At 41.7% G+C, this 13745-nt stretch overlaps 1 protein-coding gene across 2 annotated transcripts in view; it reads right to left on the bottom strand.

The window, feature by feature from the left end:
- Window positions 1-13745, bottom strand: part of USP34 (ubiquitin specific peptidase 34) — a 210883-nt gene that overhangs the window by 108394 nt on the left and 88744 nt on the right. For both annotated transcript variants that reach the window (XM_014446966.1, XM_023746521.1), the window contains 5 exons: window positions 13636-13736; window positions 13196-13405; window positions 4540-4665; window positions 509-631; window positions 297-380 (listed from right to left, as the gene is read on the bottom strand). In XM_014446966.1, the coding sequence (XP_014302452.1) occupies window positions 297-380; window positions 509-631; window positions 4540-4665; window positions 13196-13405; window positions 13636-13736 (644 nt within the window). The remainder of the gene's footprint in view (window positions 1-296; window positions 381-508; window positions 632-4539; window positions 4666-13195; window positions 13406-13635; window positions 13737-13745) is intronic.

Here is a 13745-nt window from a genome sequence, read left to right as displayed (position 1 = left end):
TTAAAAGACTCTTGCAAAAATCTACAACATATCTTTATATTCCATTAACCACTTAATCCCAAACACTGGGATGTACTAACAGAGTATTGCAATGAAGGAAATATGTAAGTGCTATAAATAGGAGCTCCAAGATATTAATACATATTAGCTTACAGTAAATTGGAGTAATCTGTATTTTTAAACTACCCTTTATTTTAATAGTAAATTAGTTGAAAACCAATAAATAATTATGGTATCTACTTTTGGAAAATTAGAAATACATTATTTTCATCATACTGTTAAACACATGATCCAACCTTGCAACTCCATGAATTTTTACTATTTTCCACTTGATCCTCACTTGAATCATCAGAATCTGGATAAAGATCACTGTAACTTCCCTGTGGAAAAAATAAGAATGAGAGAGAATGGCAAGAGAAAAAATTATTCTGGAATTAAGAGATAACATGCTCTGGAATTTTGCTCCAGAGTGAATACAAATATGTAATGATAATAGAAATACAATTACCGTTGACTCTCTCCTTATTCTTCTATTAGGTTTTCCCAGTGCTTCAATAATTTCCAGGGCATATAATAGCTTGTGAGCACTCTTAATTTTGAGAAGTTCTTTCCAATTAAGTCCATCATTACTCTTAAATAAAAGAAAAACATAAGTTTCCCATGCCAACTTACTAAGGGAACCTCCCTAAATTAAAGAAATTGACACTATATAAAAACTCTAATATTACATATACATTGAAATACATTCAAACATGTGAAGACCAATCATATAATTGGTACTAATGTTATGCTTAAAACATCAATTACTGAGGAAGGAAGATGGTGGCATAGGTAAAAATGGTACTCACTGCCTCCCACAACCACATCAAAAATTTCAACTAAAATACAGAACCACCACCATTCAGAACCAATTGAAATCTGGCTGAACAGAAGTCCTACAAATAGGGAACTACAGAAAAGGTACATTGAGACTGGTAGGAGCAGCAGAGATGTGGGAACCGGCTGGTCCCACACCCAAGTGTGGTGGTTTAAAATCAGGAGGGATATCATGGCTGTGGATGTTTCCTTGAGGAGCAAGGAATCCCTGCCCCACACCAGGCCCCGGCCCAGGGTTCCAGTGCCAGGAAGAGAAGTCCCCACAACTTTTGACTGTAAAAACCAGCAGTTCCTCTTAAAGGGCCTTGCACACGGACTTTCTGGGAATCGCTCCTTCTGAGCTCCAGCGCAGCAGTTTGAAAGGAACCTGGGACATTTGGGGAGGAACTAACTTGCCTGGAATTGAGGTAAGAGCTGGAGGGACAGCTTTCTCCCAGACAGAAGTGGTGGCAGAGGCCATTGTTTCTTTGCTGAGCCCTTCCTGCAACAGAGCTGAAAGGCTACTGCCATATCTGAATCTCCATCAAACTGGCTCACACTTTTCATCCCAACCGGTGATTCCCTGAGACCCTACCCCTCCCTCCTGGCAGACTCATCCAAGACATTTTCAGTGGCTTTTCCATACAACTGGCCTCTCTTGCCTCATGCTTTGGAATTTCCTAAAATCTCTCAAACAAGCAGCACCTGGCATCAGTGTGCCCCGTACCTCTCAATAAGTGGCCCCAGGCCCAGCAGTAGCAGACTGCACTGGTTCACATCTTGGCCTCTCCTGAGCACATCCAAGCTCAACACAAGTAGGAGCCATCTGCAGATTGTGTTCTAACTCAGGTTGGGTGGCCCCAGGCAGGGCACAGGCTGAGGTTGACTTTGCACCTCTCAGGAGGCCTCAGAGCCAGTGCACCGGGTGGTCAACTTCGACCACACGAGATTACAATCCTACTACCTCCACGAGTAACACACTTAAGGGATGGACTCAGTGAGCACCAAAGCCCCACTGAAACAAGTCCTGCTCCCGAACAGCAGCTCTTAAGCTGTAGTCACAGATGATCCTCACAACCAATTGGCCTGGGGGTCAATCCCTCTCATTGAGGCCAATGTAAATCAAGGCTAAACCATAATAGGACAGTGCACAGAGCTCACACAGGGATGCACCTGGAGCACCCAGATTAGGTGACTGGGAAGGCTGAGCAACTGGGCCCTACAGAACACCTACTACATAAAGTGACTCTACACCAAGTCTGGGAGACATAGCAGATCTACCAAATTCAGAGAAAAAAACACAGGGAGTTGGCCAAAATTGCAGCGACAAAGAAACATGTCACAAATGAAAGAAAAGGAGAAATCTCCAGGAAAAGAATTAAATGAAATGGAAGAAAGAAAATTACCAGATACAGAGTTCAAAACAATGGTTATAAAGATGCTCAAGAAACTTAATGAAAACTTCAAGAAATTTAGTGAGAATTTCAAGGAACTTAGTGAAAACATCAACAACATAAAAAAGAACCAGTCAGAAATGAAGGATACACAAACTGAAATAAAGAATAATTTACATGGGCTCAACAGTAGAGGATACTAGAATCAAATCAAGAATTTGAAATATAAGGAAGCAAAGAATACCCAATCAGAACAGCAAAAAGAAAAAAGAATCCAAAAATGTGAAAATAGTGTAAGGAGACTCTGGAACAACTTCAAACATACCAACATTCACATCATGGGGGTATCAGAAGGAGAAGAGAGGAAGCAAGAGATCAAAAACCTATTATAAAAAATTATGACAGAAAACTTCCCCTACCTGGTGAAAGAAATAGACATCCAAGTCTAGGAAACACAGAGTCCCAAACAAGAGGAAAACCAAAGAGGCCCACACCAAGACACATCATAATTAAAATGCCAAAGGTTGAAGACAAAGAGAGAATCTTAAAAGGAGCAAGAGAAAAGCAGTTAGTTACCTACAAGGGAGCGCACACATGACTGTGAGCTTATTTCTCAACAGGCCAGAAGAAAGTGTAAAGAAATATTCAAAGTGATGAAAAGCAAGGACCTACAACCAAGATTACTCTACCCAGAAAAGCTATCATTTAGAACTGAAGGTCAGATAGAGCTTCCCAGATAAGGAAAAGCGAAAAGAGTTCATCACCACCAAATCAATATTACATAAAATGTTAAAGGTTGTCTTCTTTAAGAAAAAAAATAAAATGTCAAAAATAAGAATAAAATAGCAATAAATGCATATTTAGCAACAAATGAATCTAAAAATTAAAATAAATGAACAAGAAATCGAATGAAAAAATAAACTAATTAATAAAATAGAACCAGGGGCATAGAAACCTGGAACAGTCTGACGAATCTCAGGGAGAATGGGAGAGGGGGGCTTGAAAGAGATTAACCAGAGAATTTATATGCATATATGCATTACCTATAAATACATAGAATAGGGTAGTGAATGCAAGGGGAGAGGGAGCAATGGTGGGAAAAAGGAAGGGTCATCTGTAATACTCTCAACAATATGGTTAAAACAAATAAAAAATAAAACATCAATTACTGATTAAATTTGTTAAAGTAAAAGTAATATACAAATAGCAGAATAGGAAAAAATCTTGTTAACCTTCACAACAGCTGAATCAATTTATCATTTGACTAATAAAAAACATAGCAGCCTAGTTGAATTTGTGTACTTTTAATATAGAAGTAGTAAAGTCTATGTTTAATATTTGTAAGTTACACCGACCCATTTAAAAGTCATATGCAAATATATACATTTGAAAATACTGTTTTCTATTCTCAACTTATGAAATTGTTATTCACACTTAGTGTGCATCTTTGACAATATTATTATTGTCAGAGCTACACTGCGTTATGAACCACCATTTCTAAATCATTCCAGATATAGGATTTTATGAAATCACATGAAAACATCACAAATCTTAGATAACAATTAGCATAACATTAGATTATTTTTTCCATTCATCCTATAAGTGTTCCATTGGTATCTCCAGAAAGTAACCCCTAAAAAATAATCTCTCATTTTAACAGGTATCTTTATACGGAGATAGCTAATATTATATGTGAGGTCATGCTCCTATGGGAAATCAACAAACATATTATTAGATTTCTTAGCTACATTTTTTTACCTAATTCTATCAGTTCACTTGTATGAGCATCATACAAGTTGATAAGCACTGATACATGTCATTAAATCATACTGTATGTTCTCTAAACATTTTTATTGTTGAAAACTAAGCAATATTCAGAATATTTAGTAATATAAAAAACACTAATATAAAAGCAAATCCATGTTTTCTTCTAAAGATAATTTTAGTAAACATCCTTGCCTTATATTTATCCTACCTTTTCACTAAATGTTAAAATGAACTGGCACTTTTTACTGAAGATACAGGTCAAAATGCAATCTCAAACACTGCCATTAGGAATGTAAACTGGTATCATCCTCCAGGAGAATAAAGAGCTTCTGTAAGCCTTGGCTGGATATCTCAGTTGGTTAGACCATCATCCTGATATGCCAAGGTTGAGGGTTTAATCCACAGTCAGGGCAAACATATAAGAATCAACCAATGAATGCATAAACAAGTGGAATAACAAATGGATGCTTCTTTCTCTCTAAAAATCAATCAATAAAATAAAAGAGAGATTCTGTGGGCTTACCTGTTCATCTGAGATATTCTGGAATGCCATTAACATATTAGGACATGTAGGAAGAAGCATCAGTAGTTCCCATACACGCCTAGAGAGGTTTTCTGCATGAAGATGAAGTTCTTCACATCTTAAGCTCTACATAAATAAGAACAACTGCTTATCAAGGTGGATCAGTAAAAAAACAAAAAAAAATCCCTAAACTTAAGTTCAATTTTTTTGCATAAAATCACTAATGATCAAGTTTGATAATATTTTATAATCTTACTTTAACAGTGAGAAATAAACTAAGTACATAAATACATTTATCAATAAATTAAGTTATGTCAAAGTTACGGTCTTTCAACTTGTTATTGAACACTTTTCTGGGAAGAAAAGTGACCTTTAATTCTAGCCCTTTTTCTTAGGAAACTTTCCAAATCGCAGTGAAAATGTCTGTTTTATAAAGACATACAAGTAAATTTCAATAGGACTATCACCTATGTCCCCTTTGCAGGTTACTATTCTAAGTACTATGAAGACTTGGTGGATTAAGTCCTTAACCTTACATTTGGGAAAGAGTATACCTGTTCCTCTTACTTTGCCTATTCATACCTATTTTTTATTCTCAGACAAGCAGAGATTAAGAGGAAAGGAAAAAAATTTTTTTTGTTAAATATATTTTATTGATTTTTTACAGAGAGGAAGGGAGAGAGATAGAGAGTCAGAAACATCGATGAGAGAGAAACATCGATCAGCCGCCTCCTGCACATCTCCTACTGGGGATGTGCCCGCAACCCAGGTACATGCCCCTGACCGGAATTGAACCTGGGACCTTTCAGTCCGCAGGCCGACGCTCTATCCACTGAGCCAAACCGGTTTCGGCAAGGAAAAAATTTTAACAATCTACTTTTCTCCACTATCATTTGTTAAATTTGGATTCTATAAGGTGTTGAAATAATATTTAAGTATGTTTCAGGAAATATGCAAGGAATGGATGGGCAAGTTTCCTGATTTTTTCGTTTTAATTATAGCACAACCTCAAGGGTTAAATAAGCAGCAAAAGCTCATTTATAGTTTTGGGATTTTCCACAGAGTATGAATTTGTATATTATTATTCTACCACTGCTGAAGTCATTCATTTTTTAAAATATAATACATAGTCGAAAACCAAGATGGCGGCATAGGTAAACACCTGAAATTGCTGCCTCGCACAACCACTTCAAAAATACAACTAAAAGACAAAACGGACATCATCCAGAACCACAGGAAGGCTGGCTGAGAGGAAATTCTACAACTAGAAGGAAAGAGAAAAGCATACTGAGACTCAGAGGAGGTACGGAAGTGAAGTGCAGAGGTACGAAGGCGCACGTGGAAAGGGCTGGCAACTGAGGACGCAGTTGTCTTTTTCAATCGGGGAGGGAGGCACAAGCTCCCGACTGCTCTGAACTCCAGTTCAGGGCGAGTCTTGCGGGACCCAGACTCATACAAGGAGAAACTGAACTGTCTGGCAGCAGGCGGAACTCGAGGGTGGCTTTCTCTCAGAGGTGCTTGCAGTGATTACTGCTGGACACTGAGACCCGGGACCTCTTAGGGCAGGGCTGAGGATCAGCCATAGCTGTATGCTCCGCCCTGTTGATTCCCCGAGACCCCGCCCCACCCAAGCTGTGCTCAGAGGCTTTTGCATATGAATGGGCTGGCCCTTTGAGTTCTAAAATTACCTAACAAACTGCAGCTGGCTCAGAGAGACCCAGAACATCCAAAATAAGGCCCAAGGCCCCACAGCAGCTTGCATTGCTTCACAGCTGGGCTGCATCTGGGCACCTCCAAACCCCAAACAAAGAAGAGGAATCTGCAGATCTCTCCGTAGCTCCTGCTGGGTAGCCTCAGGCAGAGGCTAAATTAGCACTTCCTTAGAGATCCAAGAGCCAGTGTACCCAGTGGTCAGAGTGGGACCATCCAGATTACAACTCCTCAGATCCATAAGGGACACACTCAGAGGGCAGACTCAGTGAGTACCAAAGCCCCACTGAAGCAAGTCTTGCCCCAGAAGGGTGTCTCCAGCACAGAAGTTCTCCCACTGCAGACACAGCTGATTCTCACAGCCAATTGGCCAGGATGTCAATTCCTCCCAGTGATACCAACTACAATCAAGGCTTAACTACAACAAGACTGTGCACACAGACCACAAAGGGGTGCACCAAGAGTGTCCACCTCAGGTAATTGGGGAGGCTGAGCCACTGGGCCCGATAGGACACCTAGCACAGAAAGCCACTCTATCAACACAGGGAAGCAGCCAAAGTGCGGAGACAAACAAACAGGTCACAAATGACAGAAATGTAGGAAAGCAAACTACTGGATATAGAGTTCAAAACCACACTTTTAAGGTTTTTCAAGAATTTTCTAGAAACCACCAATAAATTTAGCGAGACCCTCGATAAATCTAGTGAAACCCCCGAGGATATGAAAAAGGACCAACTAGAAATTAAGCATACACTGACCGAAATAAAGAATATCATACAGAGATCCAATAGCAGACTAGAGGATCACAAGAATCAAGTCAAAGATTTGAAATACGAAGAAGCAAAAAACACCCAACTGGAAAAGCAAAAAGGAAAAAGAATCCAAAAATATGAAGAAAGTGTAAGGAGCCTCTGGGACAACTTCAAACATACCAACATCTGAATTATGGAGGTGCCGGAGGAAGAGAGAGAGCAAGATATTGAAAACCTATTTGAAGAAATAATGACAGAGAACTTCCCCTACCTGGTGAAAGAAATAGACTTACAAGTCCAGGAAGCGCAGAGAACCCCAAACAAAAGGAATCCAAAGAGGACCACACCAAGACACATCATAATTAAAATGCCAAGAGCAAAAGACAAAGAGAGAATCTTAAAAGCAGCAAGAAAAAACCGTTAGTTACCTACAAGGGAGTACCCATACGATGTCAGCTGATTTCCCAACAGAAACTATGCAGGCCAGAAGGGAATGGCAAGAAATATTCAAAGTGATGAATAGCAAGAACCTACAACCAAGATTACTTTACCCAGCAAAGCTATCATTCAGAATTGAAGGTCAGATAAAGAGCTTCACAGACAAGAAAAAGCTAAAGGAGTTCATCACCACCAAACCAGTATTATATGAAATGCTGAAAGGTATTCTTTAAGAAGAGGAAGAAGACCATTTGCAGCAGCATAGATGGAACTGGAGAGCATTATGCTAAGTGAAATAAGCCAGTCAATGAAAGAAAAATACCACATGATCTCACTCATTTATGGATAATAAAGACCATTATAAACTGATGAACAAAAATAGATACAGAGGCAGAGCATCATCAAACAGACTGTCAAACTACAGGGGGAAGGCCGGGGAGGGTTGCGGGGGGGAGGGGGGAGAATAAGAGATCAACCGAAGGACTTGTATGTATGCATATAAAGCATAACCAATGGACACAAGACACTGGGGGGTAGGGGAGGCCGAGGGAAGATCAAGGGGGGGGGGGGCGGGGGAGACATATGTAATACTCTTTGTAATACTTTAAGCAATAAAACAAAATTTTAAGCAATAAAACAAAATAAATAATACATAGTCTAAATTGCCAAAGGAATCTTTTATACTCTGAGGCCCAGTGCACGAAATTCATCCACGGGGGCAAGGGGGTGTGCCTCAGCCCAGCCTGCACCCTCTCCAATCTGGGACCGGTGGCTCCTAACCGCTCACCTGCCTGCCTGCCTGATTACTCCTAACTGCTCCCTTACCAGCTTGATCACCCCTAACTGCTCCCCTGCTGGCCTGATCGTCCCATACCCAGGACCCAGGATTCCCTTTTACAGCCAGTCGCAGGCACCCAGGACCTGGGCTTCCCTCCCTCTGGCCAGCCACAGACACCCAGGACCCAGGCCGGCTTCGCCTGGGCCAGCCATAGCCACAGGGGACCATGGGCAGGCGGCTTTACCTGGGCCACAGCCGCAGGCCCCTGGCACCGTGGGGCGGGCAGCTTGTCCCTCTCCCGGGCTGCAGCCCCGGACGCTGGCACCCGGGACCACGAGGCATGCGTCTTGTCCCTCTCCAGGGCTGGGCCGCAGGCACAGGCGCAGCCACTGGCACCCAGGACAGTAGGGTGGGCGGCTTGTCCCTCTTCCGGGCTGCAGCCTCAGCTACTGGCGGGCGGGACCGCGGGCCAGATAGCTTGTCCCTCTCCTGGGCTGCAGGCGCAGCCACTGGTGCCTGGGACCATGGGGCGGGTGGCTTGTCCCTCTCCCAGGCCACAACCTGGCTAGTCCCCATTCCTCTCTCATGAGCTCATTTGTGCCTGGCTGGTCCCGTTCCTCTCTCACGTCATTTGTTCCTGGCTGGTCCCCATTCCTTTCTCCCCAGTATTGAGTGTCTGAGCTGTTAGGGCGTGATGGCCATTTGCATATTAACTCTTTATTATATAGGATAAAAAGTAATTTGGTTCTTTTTGTATAATGGTAAATAGCTAGTATACTCTGAAGACAAGGGAATGTTAGAGATGGAGTTTCAAGGTAAATTTTGCTTTTCATAATCCTAATAAAGATAGAGAAGGGCCCTGGCTGGTTTGGCTCAGTGGGTAGAGCATCAGCCTGAGGACCAAAGGGTCCTGGGTTCCATTCTGATCAAGGGCACATGCCAGGGTTGTGGGCTCGATTCCCAGTGGGGGACTTGCAGGAAGCAGCCGATCAGTGATTCTCTCTCATCATGGATGTTTCTATCTCTCCCTCTTCCTTCCTCTCTGAAATCAATAAAAATATATTTGGGGGGAAAAAAGAAAGGAAAGAAGGAAGGGAGGGAGGGAAGGAACCCAACTAATAATTTTGCTTTAGTTAGGAAAATGGCAGTGAAAGTTCTTCAGTAAAAATAGAATTTATTATTTTGTAAACTCCCAGTTTTTATATAAGAAAAAGATGGAATTCTGCAAAAAAACTATTTGAAGAAAAACAAAATTTCACCCATCTTATATGACTATATTCTATGTTATGTCTCAAAGGCCCTACAATATGAGTCATACACAGTGAATGTCCTTTATTTTTATCTTTAGGCCAAATCAGTCTTCAACAAGAAACTCCACATCAACAATGATATACTTACCACAAATAAAGTTCAATAAAATACCTGCTAATGAAATAAATTCTTCCCTTTTGTTTAGGTCTCATGTGGACTGTTCCAATGGCCTATTAACTGGTCCTCCACCTCTGGCCTTTGGAATGGCCTATTAATTGGTCCTCCAGCTCTGATATTTGTTTTCTCTCAGACATCTTCCACACTAATACCTAAACTTAGTTTCTAAAAGCCCAGACCCAGAAAACGATCTCATGTTGTTGTTAAAAAACCTTCCATGATGATCGCCATCCATTTTACAGAGAATAAAAAACTCATACAATCCTTTGTGGTATTGTTTACAATCTCCTTTTCTGTCCTTATATTTGTACTAGAGGCCCGGTGCACAAATTCATACATGGGTGGGGTCCCTCAGGGTGGCCTCCAGAATGGGGCTGAAACTAGGTCTCCAACATCCCCCAAGGGGTCCCAGATTGCGAGAGGGCACAGGCCAGGCTGAGGGACCCCACCGGTGCATGATCGGGCCAGGGAGGGGCCCCAGGAGGGCTTCAGGGTGTGTCCAGCCTTGTTTCGCCTAATCCCAACCAGGGCCAGCTGGCTGGGGAGGCACACGGGAGGTTGGCCAGCCAGGGAGGGACGGAGGGAGGGTTCCAGGGCATGTCCGGCCCATCTCGCTCAGTCCCGATAGGCTGGACCCCAGCAGCAGGCTAACCTACCGGTTGGAGCGTCTGCCCCCTGGTGGTCACTGCACGTCATACCGAGCTGTTGAGCGGCCTTAGCAAATGATTAGCATATTACGCTTAGATTGGTTGAACAGTCGACTGGTCATTGGACGACCGGACACTTAGCATATTAGGTTTTATTATACAGGATTACACTATACTCACAGTCCCAAGCTTTTCAAACATGCCATTTACTTTTCTGTAAATTTGTAACGTTTCTCTTTACTTTTATCAGCAGCTGGATCCAATATTAAAGACTCTCCTTTTGCAAAATCCTCTCCCCAATTTTTTCCTCTCCCTTATGTTCCCATAACATTCTACATAGAAGAGTAGCACCCTTCTGGAACACTGGAGAATTCTTGTCATTATCTTTCTCTCTTTTAAACTGCCAATATAGTGCTCAAAAGAAGTAAAAAGTCATTAAGCCCTGTCCAAGTAGTAGCTCAGTTTGGTTGGAGTGTCATCCCATACACCAAAAGGTTGTGTGGTTCAATCCCTGATCAGGATGTGTTCGGGAGGCAACCAGGCGATGTTTCTCTCTCTAAAAATAAATAAAAACAATATCCTCGGGTGACGATTTAAAAAGAAAAAAGCTCATTAAGTATTTATGGCATAAAATTTAAAAGGTGAGGAAATGGGAGTTCATGGGCATCTATTATTAGTTACTCTGCTTGAACAAAAGGGAGATTTCTTAGGAATTAAGAATGTACCCACTCATGGTGGACTCCCAGCTGCCTGTAGTGAACTTTGGCTCCCTGCAACCAGTGCTGCCTCCTGCCCCCACTTCTCTGTTACCTGTGGGCCCTGCTCTACAGCCCCCACCCCCCTTTTGTCTGTGCAGCCCCCACCTGCTCCTTGGATGCTGCCTTCAACTGCCAGGCCCTTAACCCTAGCTGGGGCAAGCAGAGCTTCACCCAGTAGAATTAAAGCTATGCCAGGATTATCGAAAACTGAGCAGCAACCTTGGGGGACCCAGGTCATCATGTTCTCCCCCAACTGCAAAGTCTTTCTCTGGTCTCAGTTTCCATCTCAAAGCCCCACCCTTCACCTACAACGGTATCTTCCGCACCCAGCACATTGACCTTCAACAGCAGGCCTCCCACCTGATGCCCTACACTGGATGCTGAAGCCCTAGCAACGGACAGAGCCATCTTCCTGAGAAGGGTCTTCCCCACGGGCAGAAGAGCTTGGGCCCCCCCAGGGACAAGGAGTCTAGATTGCCTCCACCCTGAGAGAGTTCCCTTTGCCCCTAGCCCCCCAGGCCTTTTATACAGACTATAAATATATAAGGGGAAAAGGGGCGGCTGAGAGGGGTTATGGAGCTGGGGCCCCGCTTCCTCTCCTCCCCGCTCCCCTATCCCTGGGGCCATTTGTTAAAAAAAAATAATAATAATAATAATAATAAAAAGAACGTACCACCACAAAAGAAACCAAACTATCAGGAATAGAGGACTCAGTGGCTACCACTGTATCCATGATGACATACATTTTAGAAACATAGAAAGAAGTCACTTAACATTCTTGAGAAAGAAAGAACAGTAGCCATTAAAGGCAAACCACTATTAATTGCCACTCTACCTCAAAATAATGATTCTCTGGATGAGAAAATCAATGAACCCCTTAGGATAAATCCATTTAAAGGTATTAAAAAAGTCAATGGACTGAAAGGATTCCTTTAGGTGATCTTATACACACTATTGACTTTAAAGACCATCTTATTAGTGGTAACCCACAAACTTACTTCTCTAGATCAAACCTTTTCTGAGCTCCAAATTCATATATCCAAATGCTTACTTAACATCTACACTTCATATCCCACAGGCATCCATTCTTAATTTCAAATGGAATCTACCTAGTTTCTCAAGCCAGAAACCTGTTTTCCTTCTTCCTAAACCCAAGTCTATCCCTACTCTTAAGCCAATCCACCACCAACCTTGTTTTGACCTACTATCTACTTAGTTAATGTCCACTGCCACCACTCTATTTCAGAGTACCAAGAATGCTCCCTTGGACTAGTGCATTGGGTTCTTTACACCTTTCTCTATCCTTGCCAAGCAAACCTATTACTTTTAAAACAGAAATCAGAACATGTGTGTTCTGCTTAAGATATTTTAATGCTCTCCACTTTACTTTGAGTAAAATGGAAATAGCTTGCAATGGCTAGTCTGGCTCTACTTACCTTTCCAATCTCATTCCTCTCATCACCCTTCACATTCTACTCACTAGCTCTCTAACAATTCCTAGACCTGTTTAACTACTTATCATATCAAATTACTCTATCCCAGTGGTCGGCAAACTGCGGCTCGCGAGCCACATTCGGCTCTTTGGCCCCTTGAGTGTGGCCACGAAGTTTCAATCGCACTGTACGTGCGTGCCCGCACATGGTATTTTGTGGAAGAGCCACACTCAAGGGGCCGCAGTTTGCTGACCACTACTCTATCCAAATCATTTCTCATTCTCTTCATTTAGCTGGCTCTTTACCCATCATCCCCAGATTACATATAGTCTACCTCAGAGAAACCTTCCCTGACCAAATAATATATAAATGAATCTCTATCACCACGTCCTAATAATTCACGTCTCAGTCTTAGTACCTATCTCTATCTATGATTTACCTGTTAGTTGATCTGAAACTATTTATCTGTTCGGCATTATCAATGATCTGTCTTCCCCAATGGATTCAATAAAAACCGAAACTATGCTTAGTTTGATCCCTGCAAAACAATACTTTAAACAGTATGCCTAGGTCATATCAGACACTTAAATAGCTAATGAATAAATAATTGGTTTCCTAAGTTTTACTGCTCTTAAGAGATTAATGAGAAAATTATTTTCCACTCCACAGAAACACACAAAAAAACTTTGTGGAAATGAAATGATGAAGTCACCTCACGATCTTCTACTGCCACTTTTCCTGAAGGTGGTTTAAATGATGCAAGCATCTCTAATAAATCAAAAAGAGTAGTTAAATGCGGTTCTTGTAAAAGCAAAAGCATCGGAATGTTGTCCTTCTGAGGGGGTGGTAGGCAAGATGCTGGCAGCTGAACACCTTCCCCTTTCCGTTCTCTCCTCGGTGCACCCAAAGATACAAAAACCATCTGTTAAAATAGAAGCAATAGGGGAGAAAAACAAATAAAAAGTGTGAGAGTGTGTGTGTGTGTGTGTATATCAAGTTTTTGGTTTAATAAAGTTCTTAAGTATAAAATAACTTCATTATGATTTTAATATAACAAAAGCAGTAAGAACTGTTTTTAAACTATACCTTCAAATATTCCACTACTGACTATAACAGGAAATAGATTAAAACTCAATTCACATTTATATGTACCTGCATATCTTTAAAACCAAGCTCATGAAGTGCTTTTTCATCATAATCTGTTGTTAACTCATGTCCAGATGAAATCATCCTGACGGGTCCCATAAGGCCTCCTTAAAAAC

This window comes from Myotis lucifugus, unplaced genomic scaffold (assembly GCF_000147115.1).
Source record: "Myotis lucifugus unplaced genomic scaffold, Myoluc2.0 scaffold_6, whole genome shotgun sequence".
NCBI lineage: Eukaryota > Metazoa > Chordata > Mammalia > Chiroptera > Vespertilionidae > Myotis > Myotis lucifugus.
The sequence above is the reverse complement of the archived record's forward strand: the minus strand, read 5'-3'. Positions and strand labels throughout refer to the sequence as shown.